This window comes from Xyrauchen texanus, chromosome 44, assembly GCF_025860055.1.
Source record: "Xyrauchen texanus isolate HMW12.3.18 chromosome 44, RBS_HiC_50CHRs, whole genome shotgun sequence".
Classification (NCBI taxonomy): domain Eukaryota; kingdom Metazoa; phylum Chordata; class Actinopteri; order Cypriniformes; family Catostomidae; genus Xyrauchen; species Xyrauchen texanus.
In genome coordinates, this window is record NC_068319.1 from 9,210,647 (window position 1) to 9,231,844 (window position 21,198).

At 35.3% G+C, this 21,198-nt stretch overlaps 2 protein-coding genes across 4 annotated transcripts; both read left to right on the forward strand.

Moving 5' to 3' along the window:
* The first annotated feature begins 2,036 nt into the window (after positions 1-2,036).
* Positions 2,037-5,547, forward strand: LOC127636570 (high mobility group-T protein-like). Of its 3 annotated transcripts, none has more exons than XM_052117190.1 (5): positions 2,037-2,125; positions 3,871-4,032; positions 4,136-4,281; positions 4,377-4,551; positions 4,644-5,547. In XM_052117190.1, the coding sequence occupies exons 2-5, from the start codon at positions 3,886-3,888 to the stop codon at positions 4,788-4,790; spliced, it is 615 nt and encodes a 204-aa protein (XP_051973150.1). In that variant the 5' UTR covers positions 2,037-2,125; positions 3,871-3,885; the 3' UTR covers positions 4,791-5,547. The 3 variants fall into 3 exon arrangements, with proteins under 3 accessions (XP_051973150.1, XP_051973151.1, XP_051973149.1); XM_052117191.1 differs by lacking the exon at positions 2,037-2,125 and adding an exon at positions 2,139-2,160; XM_052117189.1 differs by lacking the exon at positions 2,037-2,125 and adding an exon at positions 2,691-3,336.
* A 2,678-nt stretch (positions 5,548-8,225) lies between these two features.
* On the forward strand, positions 8,226-20,803 carry LOC127636561 (katanin p60 ATPase-containing subunit A-like 1). Its single transcript, XM_052117173.1, has 11 exons — positions 8,226-8,564; positions 9,221-9,494; positions 11,302-11,462; positions 12,271-12,433; positions 12,672-12,799; positions 13,381-13,486; positions 13,887-14,045; positions 14,587-14,713; positions 15,274-15,408; positions 15,722-15,848; positions 20,115-20,803. Exons 2-11 carry the CDS (start codon positions 9,333-9,335, stop codon positions 20,311-20,313), a joined length of 1,467 nt encoding a protein of 488 aa, XP_051973133.1. The 5' UTR covers positions 8,226-8,564; positions 9,221-9,332; the 3' UTR covers positions 20,314-20,803.
* Positions 20,804-21,198: the final 395 nt, after the last annotated feature.

A 21,198-nucleotide genomic window follows, 5' to 3' on the forward strand; every position in this document is an offset into this window, starting at 1 on the left:
CCACAACAATATCGAAACTCAAGTCTAGAATAGAATTAACAGTAGACTATTGGACGGAAATGCACAGGTAAAATGATGTTAAACAATCTAGAAACCAAGTAAAACCCGCGATTTCAGTGTTGAAATGTAAAAGTATGAAGCCATTTACAAATTAACCCGTTGATTAAATAAAATCAACCAGTTATTAGATTGTTCTATTTTTCATGTGATCTATTTGGCCGCAAATGTTTTATAAACATCTTTGCCCAAATCAAAGTTCAATTATAACGTTCGGTTTTTATAATCAGAAAGTATTTTTATCAGTTCTGATATTTGGACTAAAGCGGCAAATAATATTCTATAAATATATTAAATCGCCTGTCATTTAAAATCACAAAAACAAGACTGCATGAAACATGGTTCTAAATGAATCACAAATGTATAACAATTTTTATGCTTTATTTATCACAACATATAACAAATGCAAAGAAGAAGAAGAAAACAGACAGAACATAGAAGTACTATATACAAAGGGGTATTAAAAAGAGTCTCAGATAAGACACTAATTCAAAAGCCACAGAAAAATAAGTCACAAAGAATTGTGAAAATTCAAAGCTCAACAGCAGTCCTTAGAAGTCTTTAAAGCTTTGTTGTTTCTTACATCATCCAATGCATCAGATACGGATAAAACTCAAATTTAAACTGACAAAAATGTGGTATCATTTATTTATTTTTAACCATCTACATTTATAAATAAAATGTTTACCTAAAATAATAAACAAGTTCTAAATGTTTGTTATAGATTTTTTATTTATTTTTTTGTCTTCCAAAGAAACATCAACTACAGTAAATCACAAATCGACAATGCCCCAGATACCCAGTGTCAGTGCCACCGTCTATGTGTTCAATAACAGCATACATATGAGTCAGTGACCATGTGCGCGAGAGCCTGTGTTGATGAGTCGTGGAGCGCTTCAGCTGCTCTTGTCTTTGAAACAATAGAATAAGCTTGATGTGAATCAATTCAGCATCACACTCCCTATGCGATTAATTCGCTGCCCCCCGTCCATTACAAAACGTATTTGCATAAATGTTTCCAAGATCTAGACATTACCATGCATGGGCCTATATTTTCTGTGTACGTGTGGTATGACATTAATTTGGTCTCTAATTTATTATGTGTTAAATAGAATTATTTTCGTGCTGTCTCTTTTTGTTATTACGTCTGTCAACATTGGTGCAGTTTTCATTTCTGCGATAGATAGATAGATAGATAGATATTATCATGACATCAACATTCCTTTGTCTAAACATTTATTTGCTAATAATATTGTAAAATGTTTCTTTGAGCCCAGTATAGTCTCTAAAATTTAACATTGTATTTATATAAGTAAACATTTCAGTGGTTGTAGTAGGCCTATAAATGCTTTGAGTTCTACATTTATGTTTATTGAGTGTAAATCCCTGATATAAGGGTTTTCCTAATGTCTTGAAGGTGTTGTCATTTAGTTATTCAAATCAAGAACCAACTATCAGTTTGCTGTAATGCGCCTGTTGCGTTTTGTCATACTGAAAAAACCCGAAACTTACTAAACAGTCAACTTTTGATAGTCTAAAGCAAATCCCACCGATTAAACCATTCTAATAAATATCACTCACAATTGCATATTTTCGTTTAAATGTAACTTTCACATGCACATCTTGGCAGGATGACTTTTGGACCGACCACTCTTTCATTCAGCGTTTTCTACCTCATAGCAACGGTGACACTCCACATCGACTAACTCATTCATTCAGCACTCCGCGTGGAACACATAGAACACAGTACTACTACAGCCAACACAGTGCACACAGCCTTTGCTTTAAACGGAGACAAAAAACGCACACACACCCTCAATATTTTGTATTAACCCGCCATTTAAAACACTCATGACGTTTCACAAAAGGCAGCCAATCGCAGCCCGGCTCTTATTAGGACAATGGAAAGCGTTCAGCCAATCACATAAATGTTCGGCGAGGCGGTAGCCAATGGAATGGAAGCCCTATTGAGAGTAATGCTAGAGGGTTGAGAGAGCAGACTACTGCGTAGCGCTATTACATCCACATACAGCCATTGCAGTACATTCACTATCTAGACAAGACAGTGGTAAGTGTCAGCTTGTAGACATTTCAAAGTGTGAGGTAAGTACAAAAATTGCGAAAAAAGGCCAGGAAACCATAGCCAATTGACCTTGTAAATAGCTTTTGTAATTTTGGGAAGATTTTTACAAAACGTAAAAAAAAACGAGGGTATTATCCCCTCAGAATGAGAATGACAATAACCTTAGTTTTTTATTTTTATTTCATTTCTCTTGATGTACGCCTTAAAACATTTACAGAGAAAATATTACATTGTATTCGATGGGTTAAAATACTGCTAATGTGTAAAATATTTTTTTTCGCAGACTATTCGAAATGCACTGTTTAATGTTAAGCGGACAACTCGGTGACAGAATTGCGTACAAACAAGGTCTATGGACGGTGATAGTGCCAGCGAGCAGCCATTGCAGCGCTTTACAGGGGATGTCTGTCAGGAGAAGACAGTGAACTATGAAAATTGATAAGAAAGGGAAAAAACAGACCTGCAAAAAATTAAAGTAAAACACAATTTTTAAGTGTATGGATTTGTAAGCTCTAATATTTTGAAATGACAAAGATACAGGCGAAAAAAATCATATCAGGAGCTGCGCTTTACTGTAATGGCTGACTGTACTCGCATAGGAAACAAGGCAAAGCCACAGAGCCATAGACAGGCGCAGTTCGCTTCAACTTTTTCAAATCGTGTTTTCTACACCACCGGTGCTCAAAACGCGCGTTTTCGAGGCGGAAAATAAAAAGTCCATCTTTCGTTGTTCCATCGCGGGTATTTTCCAAATTTTCGGTGAGTGAGAAGGATGTTAAAATTAGAGTTGAAGTGCGGTAGGTAATGCGGTCGCTCGGCTCCCCCTATTGCAAAGCAGTGTAATGGCTGAGCGCTGACACAAAGAGAAGGAGCCATATTCTCAGTGTTAGTGCATGAAGACAAGCGGCCATTGCGATCCCACTGCAAACTCCGCACAGTACAGACCCAATGTATTACCATACAACGGGCGAATGCACTGGGCTTTTTGCGAAGGAAACAATTTTCGGTCAGGAAAATCGACCCGTGCCGTTTGTTTGTCGTGTCCAAAAGCGAGCAGGAAGGCGGGTGGAGACATTTTAGGGGGACTTTCTTTCATGAAGAAGGCTTTCTCACAAAATGGAAGAAGAAATATTGCCGTCGTTGTTGACCTCCTTTCCTTCAGAGAGACAAGAGTGTGCGCCATTGCTATTTGAACGGTACATAGAGACAAATGGGCTCTTTTCAACTGAGAATACGGTGAAAGTGAACTCCATAATTAAGATTTTTTTACCCGTTTTGCGATCTTTCGCGTACTTACGTATATAAAAGTACGTTGTTTTACTAGGTTATTTTGACTCTTTTTAACCCTTTTTAACTTTGAAAAATATATATGTTAAAAAGTGTAAGTATTTATACTAGCTTTTATACGTTTTAAACGTGCAGAAAGGACTTCTTATTTGATTATAAATCAACAATCTCTCGTATTATGTTTCCATCACAAGTTGTCAAATTCGTTGTGAAATAAAAACTTTAAATGCATAGTGTTGAAATGTGCGCCTCTCAAATACTAGTACTAAAGAAAATTACCAGTTAACAGGGAAGCGCTGATGTTAATATTATCATGTCAAAACAGTTTTTCTTTCTTTTTTTTCTTTTTGTATTGTAGAGTTAGTTCATTCTATGGAGGGTTAATTAAAAAAAATGAGGACTGGAATGTAATACTAATTTAATTCATTATATTCTCTCTCAAGGATATCTAAGCAACAATGGGGAAGGATCCAACAAAACCAAGAGGCAAAATGTCCTCTTATGCATACTTTGTCCAGACCTGCAGAGAGGAGCATAAGAAGAAACACCCCGAGGCATCGGTCAACTTCTCTGAGTTTTCCAAAAAGTGCTCAGAGCGATGGAAGGTTCATGATTCTTTTTTATTTTGTATTTTTTATTAACGTAATCTGTAGTACTGCCCATTTCCTTCCTTCTTAACAATGAAGTTGTATTTTTTTCCTTTCTCAGACTATGTCAGCCAAGGAAAAAGGGAAGTTTGAAGATATGGCCAAACTCGACAAGGCGCGTTACGAGAGGGAGATGAAGAACTACATTCCACCCAAAGGCGAGAAGAAGAAGAGGTTTAAGGACCCCAATGCTCCCAAGAGACCCCCGTGAGTATCTTACTTAGTTGGATCTGATGCATAATTTGGTATCATAGTTGGCCCATAACCATAACATTTGCATTTCTTCCTCCATTCAATCAAAGGTCTGCATTCTTTATATTCTGTGCGGATTTCCGACCCAAGGTGAAAGAAGAGACCCCGGGTCTGACTATCGGAGATGTAGCCAAGAAACTGGGTGAGAAGTGGAACAAAATATCAGCTGAGGAGAAGCAGCCATATGAGAAGAAGGCAGCCAAGCTGAAGGAGAAGTATGAGAAGGTGAGAAGCAATGCCACGCCCAATCAGCTTCATACTTATTTATAGCCTTGAAAATAGTCAACTGACATTATTTGGTTCATGTTTTCTTATAGGACATTGCTGCCTATCGCTCTAAAGGCAAAGTGGGAAGTGGTGCAGCCAAAGCCCCTTCCAAGCCAGACAAGGCTAATGATGACGATGATGACGACGATGATGATGATGATGAGGAGGAAGAGGATGATGATGATGATGACGAGTAGATAAATAACATTTCAAGCTTATCTTGTTGTTTGTAAAGCATTTAACCCCCATGTACACTTTATTGAGGCCATAAAATGGGTAAATGAAATTTAAAAAAATTAAAAGTAAAAAAAAAATATTAAAGAATTAAGGCTGTGTATATGATATGTTTTTAAGCTGTACAGTTTTTTTTTTCTTTTTTTTTTCTTCCTTTTTTGTATAGTTAACACTAAAGAAGTGTCCTCTGTGTTTGTTCAAATGCCCCAACCCTTAATTTAGTTTCTTAGTTCAATTTCTTAAACAACGTTCACACACCACTATCCTTACCTGGTACAATAAAAAAAAAAAGGGCGGGGGGTTGTAAAATTGTCTTTCGATCAGTTGAGTTTTAGATGTGCCCCGCACACAACCTAGTTTCATGTGTGGATGTAATTCATATCTTAATTTACTTCTTTTGTTATTTACTTTTTTTTTTTTTTTTCCAGATCAAATATTATCATTAGTAAATCACAGTATCAATGTTATTTTACTGTATTTTGAATACCACTGTAATTGCAAAAAAAAAAAAAAACATGTTTTGTTGACATTCTGGTATATGCTTCTGACATCAATAAACTTTCTCTTTTTTTTTTATAAAGATGTCACTTTTTTCCCGTCATGGGATGGGACTCCACCTACATGTGGAAATGCATAACAGGCACCTAGGACTGATTGTATCAGGTGCCTAACTTGAAGCAGAAATTTTAAAGGTTAACTGAAATAAATTTGAAAGAACTATTTGATGAAGCAATGTTATTTTTAACATACATCTTTTCTAATATTGTAATTTAAGGTTTTATGGGTTTACCATGTCTTTAATGTCAAGATTTTTTTTTTTAAATATAACATATTATGTAAGAGTTATTAAAGGAATAGTTAAAAAATAGTTAAAAAAAAATCATAATTTATTCACCCTCATGCCATCCCAGATGTGTATGACTTTCTTTCTTCTGCAGAACACAAATTACGATTTTTATACAAATATATTGCTCTGTTGGTTCTCTCAATGGTCCAAAAAGGAGATAAAAGCAGCATAACAGTAATCCATAATACTCCAGTGGTTATATCCATATCTTCAAAAGCGACACTAGGTGTGAGTGAAAAACATAAATATTTAAGTCCTTTTTAAATCTCCACTTCCACATCTTATAGTCACATGTGGTGCCTGTTTAGTTCAGTCGAAGTAAAAGTGAAGATTTAAAGTAAAAAAAGGACTTGATAATTATCTGTTTCTTACTTACACCTACACTTCAGAAGACATGGCATTAACTACTGGAGTCATATAGATTACCTTTATGCTGCTTTTACCTACTTTTTGGACCTTCTGATTTCTGGCCACCATTCACTTGTATTGTATGAACACAGAGCTGAAATATTCCTCTAAAAATCTTTGTTTGTGTTCTGCAAAAGAAGGAAAGTCATACCCTGGGATGGCATTTTTGCATGAACTATCCCTTTAAGATGAATACTTTTACATATGAGCATCATCTGCCCACATAAAATAAAGTTTACTTCTGATTTAAAATGATTTATTAAGTACCCAAGACAAAGTAATTCAGAGATCAGTCATATTCATGATGTCACGAAAAGGTCAATTTCATAATAATCATTGCTTTATATTTTTTGTTAAACAAGATATTTGAATGTATGGTTTCAATACGCCAGTGAATCAGAATAGAATCCTCCATGTTTTTCATGACAAACACAAAGAACACAGAAACGTATCACCAGATGGAAATCTTGATTAATCCGAGCCGCCTGCTGTTCGTCTGTCTAAACTGCATTTTACAACGGTATAGGCTACAATGCCGCCATGTGGTTATTTTTATACGGGACATGACACTGCCATCATATTATTACACAGATCAACAACTCTTCATTCACATGACATGATTTTCAGACCCTTATTTTTGGGCTTGTATTTACAGAGATTGATAGGGTAAGATGCATACAAACTCATGAAGAATCATATTTGTTTGATGTGATGAAGAATGAAAATCAGATGTTGGAAAGTAGGACAACAGTTTCCATCTGCCCCAAAGAATTGAGTGATTACATGCTTAACACTTTAATGCTTACCTAGTGTTTTAGTGACCGGAGACCTCATTCTGTTTTTTGGAGTTATGACCACACCTCTTCATTTCTCTTCTGAATAATGTAACAGGGAGAAGAAAAAGGTTTTTGGTGCTCCCATAAATCATAATTTTATGATTATATCATATCTGTATAAGTTTACTATCACAAGATATTTATTTGTTTGTTTATTATAAGACAAATGAGTACTATATCCAGAGACAAATGACTAGCATATTTTACGATGTTCTGTGCAACAATTGTGAATTATCAGTATTCCATGTACGTTTACACACACATTATATTTGCTATTTCTTACTCAAGGTGTTGTTTTATTGATTGATTTGACATTGTTTTTTGACGAAGAAGCAACGTGGAAGTAAACTATAGCAAGTTTAACATGGACAGTCTGATTTAGATATTGTCATTTGGGTATACTACTGAAATAATGTGCATCTATTTTGACTCAAAAAGTGTCTGAGAAAATACTTTTGTGTAGCTCAATATGTGTTTGTCAGACATTTGTGTCTCTTGAAATTTCAGCGTGGAAAAAATTAGTCCTGTTCTATATTTTTTGCATCATCTCTTTGATATATGAAAAATAAAACATCAAAATATATTTGAATATATTATATTCCATTATTTTTTTTTAAATTGTCTTGAAAAGGTTTTAAAAACTTGAAACTATCTAGGCATTTTGTAGATCCATTTATGATCTCTCTCTCTCTCTCTCTCTCTCTCTCTCTCTCTCTCTCTCTCTCATATATATATATACACGTGACGGGTCTTTAAAGACCAAAGTATGTGATAATGTTTGGCGAAACACCCAAGCCTTTAAGGGTTAAAGAATGTGTTGCTAATTTCTTTCAAATAAAGCATATTTTATGATCATTACGATTTGTTGTGTGTATTGAGACATTTCCATGACAATTAAGCCTCACCCATTCTAATTACCGTAATTCAAAATAAATAAATAAAACAAAATCCACAGTAATATTACAATAATTCAAATATAATTACTGTAATATGAACAAAATAAAGACATACCAGTTCAAAAAAAATTATTTACGCATTATGGTAGATTTGTTGCACTACTTTTTTAATAATTGCTTGTTCAAAAAAACATGTATTAAATTTTTACTGTAACTTAAAACTTACTGTAGTACAGTAATAAGAAACATTATTGAGAATAATGAGATTTACTAAACAAATTAAAAACAAAAACGTCCATATGACAGTATTAGGACATGCTAAACATGTTTATCAAGCTAAAATAAAGCAGGTCATTATAAAGAGGATTGTATTTATTCTTGCTCCGCCCCCAAAAGATGGGGCTAAACCAACTGAAAGTGATCATCGCTATGCCCTACTCCCTTCGAAGGACAGATCTCTTGATGTGGGCACACTAATTGGAGTGAAAGTAGCCTACTGTATGAATGTACCCTTCACTGATAGTCTTTTAAAAGGGCTCTTCGTGAATAATTTTTATTTTATTTTGTACTTTTGTTTGGAACGAACTTTCAAGCAGCGTCCCATACCCGCAGTGCCCTTCAAGGGCGCAAAACTGCCATTTGGAAACGACCATGCACTCATTCGTCACTCAGCGTCTGTCGGCGGCCATGGCAACATCACTGGTCAACGAACTGTGGACCAGCACAATGTAAAAGCACCTCTAATAAAAGGTAAGATCTTCTTGTATTCACCTGCAAACGTGGAGTTAAATGCCGAAAATATTTTTCACATCGCACGTTCAAAGAACGGTTCATAAATGTAAGTATTAGACTTCATATTTTGTTTCCCCTCAAATCCTTTTTGTTATCGCTGGCCTAAATCTTGGGCGTTTTGCACGGTTGTCTTTTGGGTAATGTAGTGTCTTACTATGGAGTTTATTATTCACCTATACATTGTGGAAAATGGAATAAAACTACAAGTCCCATGCAGAGTGACATGTAGCAACGGTGACGTTCGTTCAGTTTTTGCATACAAGCACGATTTGATAAATTGGATTGTTTAGACTTGTTGATTTGACTTGGTGTGTTTAGTTTTTAGATTAGTTAAGTTTTAAAATTCAAGTGCATGCGGTTCAAGCAACAAATCGAAAAGTCTCGGACAGTATTTAGGTGCTTCACGTCAGGTGCCTGTCAGCAGAATATAATGTGATTTATGAGGTCAGGGCAAAGGTTAATAATGAAAATGTTGTTCCGTTGGAAATCAGTGTAGAAATCCCTTTGATGTGACTGTGTTATTAGTGAATCCATACAGTTGTTCTGTTATAATCATTATAAATGATTGATTCAGGTCAGCATCTTATCTGTCTCTCTGTTTTCTGAAATTCTAGACTCATTGAATTCAGTCAACAACAACAAGCAAACAAGCATCTGCGATGACCCTGTAAACTCATGCTGCATTGAAACGCTGAAGAGACATTCTGTTAAGGTTTCTTTCTCATCATGAATCTGACTGAAATTTGCGACAATGCTAAGAAAGGAAGAGAATATGCATTACTGGGGAACTATGACTCATCAATGGTGTACTATCAAGGTGTTATACAGCAGATTCATAAGCACTGCCAGTCGCTCAGAGATCCTGCCCTCAAAGTCAAATGGCAGCAAGTAAGACACTCTTATATTTAATAATTTTAACCATAAATGCATCTGATATATACAGTATATTCTTGACCATTTACACTGTTGTGAACTCTATTATTAGGTTTAGAATTCAGTTTGGTCAGTACTGTATATAATCTGTCTGATATGTCTGCTAACCCATGTTTTCATTAAACATGTCTTGGACAGGGCATTCACCCCAAAATCAAAACTGTAATATTACTGTAATACAATGATTTATTTAAATCCACATAAATTACTGGCAGAACAACAAATACAGTGGCAAGAAAAAGTAGGTGAACCCTTTGGAATTACCTGCATTTATGTATAAATTTGAAGTAATCTGGTTTGATCTTCATTTGTTACAATAATGAACAAACACAATCTGTTTTCATTAATAACACACACATTTTTGTATTGTTCTTGTATATATTGAATGCATCATTCAAACAATCACAGTGTAGGTTGATACAAGTTTGTGAATCCCTAGGCTAATGACATCAACAAAAGCTAATTAGAGTCAGTCACCTGTCATCAAATTAATAAAACGAGATAGATCTTGCCAGTTTGTAGGCGAACATGGAAGTCATTGGCCTTGGGTTCCCTTGTGCTTTTCCTATGGGATTTTATATTGGGGGTTTTTGTTAAACATATTAGTTAAAAAAGATACAACATTAATAACACACTTTCATACCATAAACATAAATTTTGAAGCCACCTTTGCTTAAAAAAAAAAAAAAGTATGTTATTCAGTACAGCTTCAAAATTCCCGTTTGAGGTATGACAGTGTGTAATTTATGTTTTAGAACAAAACACCCACATATCGTTAAGTAATGGTTACCATAGACCTTATTTTTCCCATACGTTCAAAAAACGTATTATAAAAACCAATAGAAAAATCCAGAGGGAACCCATGGCAAATTCTCTTCTGGATTTTTGGACTACAAGCTGAAAAGCTCTATTGGAGGTGTGGGTTGGAGCTACTTTGACATATAAAAAGCACTCAAACATTTTGAGTTTGCTATTCACAAGAAGCATCTGCTGATGAGGACCATGCCTTACAAAACAGAGATCTCGGAAGACCTACGATCAAGAATTGTTACTTTGATATAGCTGGAAAGGGTCACAAAGTTATCTTGAAGAGCTTAGATATTCATCTGTCCACAGTTAGACAGATTGTCTATAAATGGAGACAACTAAGTACTGTGGCTACTCTCCCTAGAGGTGGCGGTCCAGCCAAAATGGCTCAAAGGGTACACTGCAGAATGCTCAGTGAGGTAAAAAAGAAACCTAGAGGAATCCTAGGAACTGGTTAACATTCTGTTCATTAGTCTACTATACAGAAAACATTAAAAAAGCATGGGTTTCCATAACATTACACCATAAAGAAACCTTCTGCTTTCCAACAAAAACATCGCTGCATGCCAATGACCACCTTGACACTCCACAATGCTACTGGGAAAATGTTTTTTGGACTGATGAAACTAAGGTTGAATTTTTTAAAAAGAACATAAATGATTTATTTATTTATTTCTGGATTGAAAATAATATCACATTGCTAAAGTATTAATGAGCCTCAAAATATACATCCAGCCATCCATCCAGTCCATTTTAAGAATACAATATTTTGCAGATTCTCTGATCTACATAAAGATTGCAGTCCTCTTTTTTTTTTTTCTTGAAAAGTTCATGTTTTGAAGAGCTGTGAATCTAGATAGGTCTGCATGATATTTTACTTAACCAGTGATTGGAGTTTCTTGTCAAGTTTGGAAAGGGCTTAGAATCAATTTCCCTCTCGCTCCTCTGAGCCCAGGTTCGGCAGGAGCTGGCAGAGGAATATGAGCAGGTGAAAAGCATCGTAAACACCCTGGAGGGTTTTAAGGTGGACAAACCAGTTGGTTTCCCCAACACTCAGCCTGAAGAGAGCCCAAGGGATCCTGAAATCTGGCCTCCCCCGATGCCAGCTGAGCACAGGTAGAGTAGGCAGCTGATTATGTAAACCACTGGGGACTACATTTATACTGTCACTGCTGTGTTCTCTCATGCACTGTTTCACCATCCAGCTCCCAGTAGTGTGTTCACCATTGAAACACTTTGGAATTTTATGGTGATATAAAACTTAATGTAAACACTGTGGCTCTGTGACATCTTACATGGTCTTACAATGGCAATGGAAGGGGCGGTAGGAGTGTTAAAGGGGTCATGACATGAGGAATACAATTTTCGTTAATATTTTTTGATGTCACACTGTGGTAGATATTTGCATCTGACTGCCTCTACAACAACATATCAAAACCTAATTTACATTATCACTTCTGTAGCACACCAAGTAGCGGTGAGCAGTGAGATGGCATGTAGAGAGATCCGGTCAGTTAAGAGCAGAGAGCCAATCATAACAGTGGGCATTTATTGTTGCATGTTTTACAAATATAGTGAGTGTTTTTTGTGCAATAAACTTTGTTAATATTATAACTGACCCTTAATGAACATGTTTAACTTATTAAAAAAAAAGGCATGTCATGACCCCTTTAAGGAAACCTGTTTGAAAACTTTCTTTATTTTTGGCAATTCTGTTTACCAGTGGTGCAGAAATGACACATTTCATATTTAAGTACCAGAAATAGTGGCAATTAGAATGCACTGAATGCAACACAAATGTAGTAGTTTCTATTCAATACAATTTACCATGTCATATTGATTTTTGAAAAATACATTTGTTATGTTATATTTTCTGTGGTCATAAATTATGTCGGAAAGGTGAAATAATGATTTCTGGTCATAGAGCACCTGCGCAGGTGAAAAAGCCAATCACTGTCTCAAAACCCCAGAGGAAAGACTCACCTGGAGTGCAGCATCGTGGTCATGTGGGGAGGGGTCAGCCGAACGTCAAATCAGATAGGCCAAACACCCGTGATGGACGTGGATATAAAGCTAAAGATGAAAAAGTTAGTTACTCAAACTATGAGACCAAATTACAATCTGTGGAAAATATCTTTTGAGTTTAATAGCATTAAAAATTGTGGTTGATTTAATTTCAAATCGACTGTTTAAAGCATACATTAGTGTAATTAAAATGTGCATGTGAATGTTTAGGAGAATTAGAATTGGTAATTAAATACACTACTGGGGTGTAACTTATTAACAAAGACCTGTTAACAATGTATCTTGATAATTTTTGTTCAGAGTAAGAAGAATGCCCAAGAAGGAGTTGGTGATGGGGAACAGAGGAAGTTTGATGGCACAGGCTATGACAACGATCTGGTGGACGCACTGGAGAGGGATATCGTGTCCAGGAATCCCAATATTCACTGGTATATATAGAGATGATGTACCAATATTTGATGATTCAAAGATACATCCTAGGATGCGCTAGGACACATCCTCAGTGATGTTCCTGAGGTCATCGGGTGTTTCGGGTCTTTCCACATCATACACCCTCGCTTGGTGGACGCACTGGAGAGGGATATCGTATCCAGGAATCTCAATATTCACTGGTATATATAGAGATGATGTACCAATATATGCTGAGTAAATATTGGGTAAAATAAATGTTCATTAATTCATTCAATTTATGCAATTTTCATCTCATCTTCTTTAAATTGAATTATGAAATATCTGGGCCCACAGAACTCCACAGGAAGTTCTACAGATTTCCGCAGAATTAGCACTCCTGTCATGCTCATGCTAATTTGATTATGCTTTTAGCTTCTAAAATAAAGTTCAGCTCAGTTTAACACTTCTTGCATATTTACTTCTGCAGATTTAATGTCAAAATATAAGAAGTAAATGTGAAAAAGTCCATAGATTCCATCTGGGTCAGTCACTGTGGCTGTTAGTGATTCAGTGCTGGACTGTGATTCAGGCAAGCTGTCATGTGTTACTGTTCCTGCAGGGATGACATAGCAGATCTAGAAGATGCAAAGAAACTGTTGAGAGAGGCTGTGGTCCTGCCTATGTGGATGCCAGACTTCTTCAAGGGGATCCGTCGCCCATGGAAGGTTAATATGTCAGATGACACCTGATTCAATAGTTTGACATCTGAGCATCTAACACACAAACATATGGATTTACAGTCTTTAGTAATATGTTTTTGCCCAGGTTTAGGTGTTATGTTAACAATCAATCAATCCTTTCAATTTCTTGTGACCACAGTTTTATTACAGTCCACTAGGAGGAGCCATTTCACTAGTTTATCATAGGTCTCATTGCTACTGTAGATTTAATCACAGATTGAAATATTTTCCCTTCAAATTTGTTTTCCATTTGTCATCTGGTCTATATAAATTATTTTCTACAAATCATACTCCCAAAGCTTGCTTTCACAGCTGCAACTTTCTAAGTGTCTGCTAATAATCTTTTGAAACAATATTGAAACATTTTGTTGTCTCAAACTACCAGGGAGTGCTGATGGTGGGGCCTCCAGGCACAGGGAAGACCATGTTGGCCAAAGCCGTTGCCACTGAATGTGGCACAACCTTTTTCAACGTGTCGTCCTCCACGCTTACCTCAAAGTACAGAGGAGAATCTGAGAAACTAGTGCGGCTGCTGTTTGAAATGGTGAGTGATCTCCAAGAAATCCAGAACTTGTAATTCTGCTCAAAACCAGACCAGAAAATGGCTGGAATTTTATGTTAAATATTTGATTGTGTTTGTCTGATGATGTGTTTTCAGATTTGATTAAAGCCCACCCACCCACTTTACTAAAGAAGCTTAATAAAATTGATAAATGATATAGTTGAATAATAATGTGTCCATGGAGATATTTTTTTTTTTTATCAACATCAAGATTTCAGGCTAAATTAATATTAATGTATAAGAGAAAGTGTATATTTTAGATCCTGTAATTGCCTAATTGTTTTTCACAATTTTTAATCACCTTTTTGACTGTGGCAAATTAATAATTAAAAGTATAACTGTTCTTTATAGAATTTCAATTAGTATTTAAAATGGGTTTAAGATGGAGTATTGCATGTCAACTACAGTTATGATATTATGATAAAAGATCTGATACACTAAAAATGTCAGTAATGTTATAAGCTATAAAAAGTTTCTGTAGTTTTTGTCAAATTTTTATAACATTTTTCTTTTGCTGTAACAGGCTCGTTTTTATGCCCCCACAACAATATTTATTGATGAAATCGACTCTATTTGCGGGAGACGGGGCACATCAGATGAACATGAAGCCAGTCGCAGAGTAAAATCAGAAGTACTGGTACAGATGGACGGTAAGTTTTGTCTTGTTGGTGAAACTGTCATGATGTTACATCAAATGTTACAACCTAATTTTAAAGGGATAGTTTACACAAATGAAAACATGAAAATTCTCTCATCATTTATTCACCCTCATGCCATCCCAAATGTGTATTACCTTCTTTCTTCTGCAGAACACAAACACTAAAAGATTTTTAGGAGAATATTTCAGCTGTGTTGGTCCATTAAATGCAAGTGAATGGTAACCTGATATTTCAAGCTCCAAAAATCACATAAAGGCAGAATAAAAGTTATCCATACGACTCCAGTGGTTAAATCCATGTCTTCAGAAGCGATATAATAGGTGTGGGTTTAGTCTTTTATTACTATACATTTCCACTTTCACTTTCATATTCTGAAAGTGAAAGTGGATATTTATAGTTAAAAAGGATTAAAATATGTATCTGTTTCTCACCCAAAGTGATTGCATTGCTTCAGAAGCACAGGTTAAATCTATGCAAGTAAGTAAATGATGAGAGAATTTTCATTTTTGGGTGAACAATCCCTTTAACTCCCACTGGTGTAATGTCATCAGGAGTAGGAGGTGCTCAAGAGAGTGATGATCCCTCTAAAATGGTAATGGTACTGGCTGCAACTAACTTCCCCTGGGACATTGATGAGGCCCTAAGGAGAAGACTGGAAAAGAGAATCTACATTCAACTACCCACTGGTAATCTAACACCCTCACACAACAGGAAAACATTTTCTAGGCAGTTACGGCTCCTATGATTTTTCAATGCATGTCACCCACTAATTTCTGGACCAGACTGACTCATTTCTATCTTTCACACTGTGCTGTGTGTTTCAATGTGTGATTCATTGCTCGTGATGTTTCATTGTTTGATGCAACCCCTATGTTATATTTTATAATGTTAATTTACTTAGTCATGTTTTAGACTCATAGCTGTCCATTTTTAATAAAAATAATTTTTTTCAGTAAAAAAAAATATATTGTTGTCTTTAACTGTTACTAATCTCCACAGCTAAAGGACGGGCCGAACTGTTAAAGATCAACCTTAGGGAAGTTGACGTGGCTTCTGATGTGGATCTCACCATCATCGCTGAAAAAATCGAGGGTTATTCAGGAGCTGACATCACCAACGTCTGCAGGTATGTTTTTAGGATTATAGATAACACCTCTATATAACTACAGTGTTAAGAAAAAGTATGTGAATCCTTTGGAATCACCCGTTTTTCTGTATTAATTGGTCATAAAATGTGATCTTCATTGTCACAAGTATAGATAAACAACAATGTGCTTAAGATAACAACACACAAAAAATTCTAATATTTCATGTCTTTGTTGAACAAATCCCATTAAATATTCACCGTGCTGGGGGAAAAAGTAAGTGAACCCTTGGATTTAATAACTGGTCGGTCCTCCAATAACCTCAACCAAGCATTTCTGGTTTCAGATTAGACCTGCACAACGTTCAGAAGGAATATTGAATCATTCTTCCTTACAGGAGTGCTTCAGCAGTTATTTTAATTTTTTTTGCCTCACTGAGCATTCTGCGGTGTGCCATTTGAGTCATCTTTGCTGGGTAGCCACTTCTAGGGAGAGTAGCCACAGTACTAAATCTTCTCCATTTTTAAACAATTTGTCTAAATTTGTCAATTTGTGGACAGATGAATATCTAAGGTCTTCGAGAAAACTTTGTAACCCTTTCCAGCTTTATACAAAGCAACAATTTGTAGGTATTCTGAGATCTCTTTTTTTGCAAGGCATGGTCCACATCAGCAGATGCTTCATGTGAATAGCAAATGCAAATGTTTAAGTGCTTTTTATAAGTCAGAGTAGCTCTAACCCACAACTCATTTCATTAATTGAATGCCAGGTTTGCTAACTCCTGAATCTAGCATTTGTTGACGTCATTAGCCTGGGGGTTCACTTTTCTAACCTACACTGTGAATGTTTGACATTGTAGACAATAATTTGTGTGCTATTAGTTAAAACAGATTGGGTTTGTTGATTATTGTAACTTAGATGAAGATCAAACCATGTTTTAAGACAAATTTATAAGAAAGGTAATTCCAAAGGGTTCACATACTTTTTCTTGGTACTGTAAATGTGATCCAAGTTGAGCATCAAGTTATTTTCTGTCCTCACTGAAATGTAAATATTGCGCAAAGCGACATATTTGCCACTAAAGGTAGACAGTGACTGCCCATATTTTCAGTGGCATGGGTTCCAGAAGTACATACCCCATTCATTATCTCCTTAAGTATGTCCGATCATTTCTTGATTTCTTGTCTTGAACCAAACAACCCAGGTCTAAAATGAATCACAACATTACAATTGATTGGAAGCAAAAAAAGATAACCTCAGAATTGAGTGTAGGATTTCGCCAATAATTTGTACGGATTAGCCTTAAATTTAAATCATAGAAGAATACACAAATTTTTGTAGATAGTGAAAATTTGACTTCTGGTAGTCCTGGATTGGACTTGTCAAGGTTACAGTGAGGCACTTACAATGGAACTGAATTGGGCCAATCTTTGGTGGGTTTAAAGGCAGAAAAATGAAACTTATAAGCACTTAAATGAATTCTTCTATTAAAACCGATGAGCTGTAAAGATAATAAAATCTTTTTATAGTCATTTTAGGGTTTGTTGACATGTCAAAGAAGTTTTAAAATTGGCTATAACTTTACACAGAAAAGGTTAATAAGCGATTTTATCACTTTACAATACACTTAATACATATTTTGTTTACGTCTTGTTGCTGTTCTTTTGAAATAGTGAGTATTTTAATCTTTACATATTGGCCTCATTCACTGTCATTGTGTCGATGAACGATTATCTCGGGGATCAACAATGATCAGAGGGATTGCCAATAGCTGATGCCTTTGACGATGTCAAGACGATATTTGGCTCGTTTTCCCATTAATGTATTTTATTATTATTATTATGCTATTATTATTATCAAATTAATATTACAAATAATTTGCACGTAAACACATAGACACGCGCGTGCAGAATATTATTAAGAACAGATGACAGAAAAGCAGTCTATGTGCATGCATGACACGCTGTTTGTATGGAGGCGTACAGTGTCGTGGAGCACGCGTATATAAAATGTTCTAACTCTTTCTTTGTTTCTGTCTTCTGAGTTTTATTTTGCCAGAACAGTATCATCTATGAGTGCTAAAAATGACCTCAGACATCTCAGCTCAGGAGGTGCTTTGAGTTCAGTTTGCTTTATTTCCACAAAGCAGTTCATTGTGACAACAACTCTGCAGCCTATACATCTGTGATTAAAACATAAAATAATACCAAAACACGTTCACCATGATTTATATTTCAGTGATTATAATCATCATTTTAATTATTATGTTTACATTTATAATTGTTTATATGTCTTCATTTGTAATTGTAAAAAGTAATTTTCCACCTGCATGTTTAGATGGATACTTGCCTAACGGTAAATGGAAAGGTGGTTACTTGTGTATATATTAGGGCTGTCGATCGATTAAAATGTTTAATCGAATTAATTACATGATGTCCCGATTAATTAATCACATTTAATCGCATATACAAATATTTGCTGAGAAAGCCCCTCATATAATAATAATTTAATATATAATGATTATACATATTTATATCAATATATAATTATACATAGTTATCTTTAAATATGTAAAAATTATATATATATATATATATATATATATATATATATATATATATATATAATAAAAAATATTCTGATAATTAAAATGCATTACATTCTTGTGGCAGAAGAGTTAATCATTGATAAGACAATACAAAAAGCAGCTTTTGAATACAATGTATTGTTTACTACCACATTATTGATCATAAGTCAATCATTGTCATACAGTTCACAGCAATCCATTTCACAAGTGCATTTGTCAATCAGTTGGAGATTTATAATGAGGGCTTGTTTAACGACCCGTCAATTTACACCTGCGTCAGACAGTTGCTTGTGTAGCGTCTCTGGTGTGTCACATCATAAACATAAAATGTTTAGGTCACTGTGTCAAGTTAAATATAGTTTAATACTCAATCTTTAAACACATCTTGAGATCCCTTAGTTCACATTTGCGCTCCTTCAAGTGTTTTGAATGCAAGAACGTAACGCATGTTTGTGTTGTTGCTGCTGAAAGTTGTTTTAGTCACTGTATAAACTGCGCGTTGCTCATACAGCTGAAATTTCACTTACTGCCCTCTGGAGTAAACAGGTGGTAATACAAGATTGCATTTCTCAGGAGTCTTCCTTATTATGGTCCAGGGGCATTGCGATTAACTGCGTTCATTTTTTTAACGCGTTATTTTTTTAATTAACACATTAAATCGACAGCCCTAGTGTATGTGTGTGTGTGTGTGTGTATATATATATATATATATATATATATATATATATATATATATATATTACACATTTACCATGCATTTTCGATACAAAATCACTAAAGCAAGAATATTCACAGATCCCGCAGCCTGGGGGTTTCTGATGTAACTGGATATTGCAATATATATATATATATATATATATATATATATATATATATATATATATATATATATATATATATATCCGTGAAGGAGGGAACAAAAATAATTTATTCAAACACATGATGTATTTTCATCATAACTAAATACCCGACTCGTAGAGAATGCACAGATGAAGTAGGTTCTTTGCCAAAGAGATGTTGCCCTTCACAACTGTTGTAAAGTCATCTTTCTAAAAGTTGAAGAACACATATTTTAATTGCTCTTAATTTTTTTCCAGTTTCATTTGAATTTTTTGTTAAAATAAATAAGAAAATAAAGTTCAAAGTTTGAAATCAAGGTGTCTTGCTTTATTGTGTAGGCCTAACCCTGCTTAACAAAAATTACCCCATACTACCACCTAGCGTCCAAACAGCAGTAATACTGGTGTTTTTTATTTTGAATGTAACACTGCACAACCACAATCTCACAAGTTGACGATCTGACTATGCCCAACCTTACAGAGTAAGCATTATGCCAAGAGTTTAGCTGTCTCTATGGAAAGAAATGATGGAAAACTGGAAATTTTGCCCATACTCTTGAACTCCTGAGCCACATCATACAACATTATACAATTGAAACCACTCATTTGTCCACTTATTTACCATGCAATACGTAGTAAATGCCACATGTGGGTGTATATTAGTGACTTCAGAAACCGCTGTAGACACTCCTGCACTTTGTATGTGGCGACACAGAGAAAACAACTTGAAATTGAATTTCAAACCACATATGGATGAGGTTTTGCGGTTCAGACTACAAACAGCTAAATGGATTTGAGTTGCATACTCCAAAAATCCTTCTGAACAATGCCTTAGACTTACAGTGTACATGTGAATGATGAACTTTTGGTTTGAATCTCAGGGATGCATCAATGATGGCGATGAGACGGAGGATCCAGGGTCTCACTCCAGAGGAGATCAGGGCTCTTTCTAAAGATGAGCTGCAGATGCCAGTCACGATGGAGGACTTTGAGCTTGCTCTCAAAAAGATCTCAAAATCCGTCTCTGCTGCTGACCTGGAGAAATACGAGTCTTGGATGTCTGAGTTTGGATCTGTTTGAAGAGAAACAACAGAGAAATGTAAATGTAGAAAAACTCCAATTTAAATGTTACACTGTGTACTGAGACACGGTTTTATGTCTCAACACATTTTAATATATGATGCTACTGACAACTGTAGTCAAACCGGTGTTTCTGCTGTGGTTTGGTTTTGGTTGTGCTTGGACAAAGAAGCAGAGTCACACCTTGAACTGTCAAAATTTTACTACTGGCACTATACGCTGGTGGTATTACACTGAGTCACCTTTATTCATTATTTCTAGCATTTCAGTTTCAAGTCATTTCTAATTTTTTTCTCTGTTCTCAACAGAAATGGAATGAGTTGGTAATGATGTGTTTTAATTTTAGAGTTTCAGAGCTGTGAAAACGATACTTGACAAGGGAGAACAGCATTATACTGGTATTGTGCTGTATGTTTTTTTTTTATGTTTGATAGTGTGTAGAGACTCATGTTCTGTGTTTTATTTGTTTTACTAATGATATTTCATGTCATTCTAGTCATAATAAAATAAACATTAATTCTCTTCCTGTTCAATGTTGTTGTATATGGGCAGAAACTTGAAGGTTAAAGTCAAAATGAAACCGCGTTCACAACCCATTTTACATCCATAATATGATCTACACTGATTATGATTAGGAACACTATGGTCCTATTAAAGTGCCAGAAGTGTTCTGCTGTTGTAGCCCATTCGCCTCAAGGTTCGACATGTTGTGCATTCTGAGATGCTTTTCTTCTCACTACAATTGTATAGAGTGGTTATCTGAGTTACCATAGCCTTTCTGTCAGCACGAACCAGTCTGGCCATTCTCTTTTTATGTCTCATCAACAACTGCCGCTCACTGGATGTTTTTTGTTTTTGGCACCATTCTGAGTAAACCCTAGAGAC

Excerpts from the sequence above, each read along its gene's own strand:
- LOC127636570 (XM_052117190.1), top strand. The coding sequence starts at position 3,886 with ATGGGGAAGGATCCAACAAAACCAAGAGGCAAAATGTCCTCTTATGCA. Across the intron at positions 4,033-4,135 it reads AGTGCTCAGAGCGATGGAAG|ACTATGTCAGCCAAGGAAAA; the intron begins GTTCATGATTCT and ends TTCCTTTCTCAG. Across the intron at positions 4,552-4,643 it reads TGAAGGAGAAGTATGAGAAG|GACATTGCTGCCTATCGCTC; the intron begins GTGAGAAGCAAT and ends GTTTTCTTATAG.
- LOC127636561 (XM_052117173.1), top strand. The coding sequence starts at position 9,333 with ATGAATCTGACTGAAATTTGCGACAATGCTAAGAAAGGAAGAGAATAT. Across the intron at positions 12,800-13,380 it reads AGGAATCCCAATATTCACTG|GGATGACATAGCAGATCTAG; the intron begins GTATATATAGAG and ends CTGTTCCTGCAG. Across the intron at positions 14,714-15,273 it reads AGTACTGGTACAGATGGACG|GAGTAGGAGGTGCTCAAGAG; the intron begins GTAAGTTTTGTC and ends TAATGTCATCAG.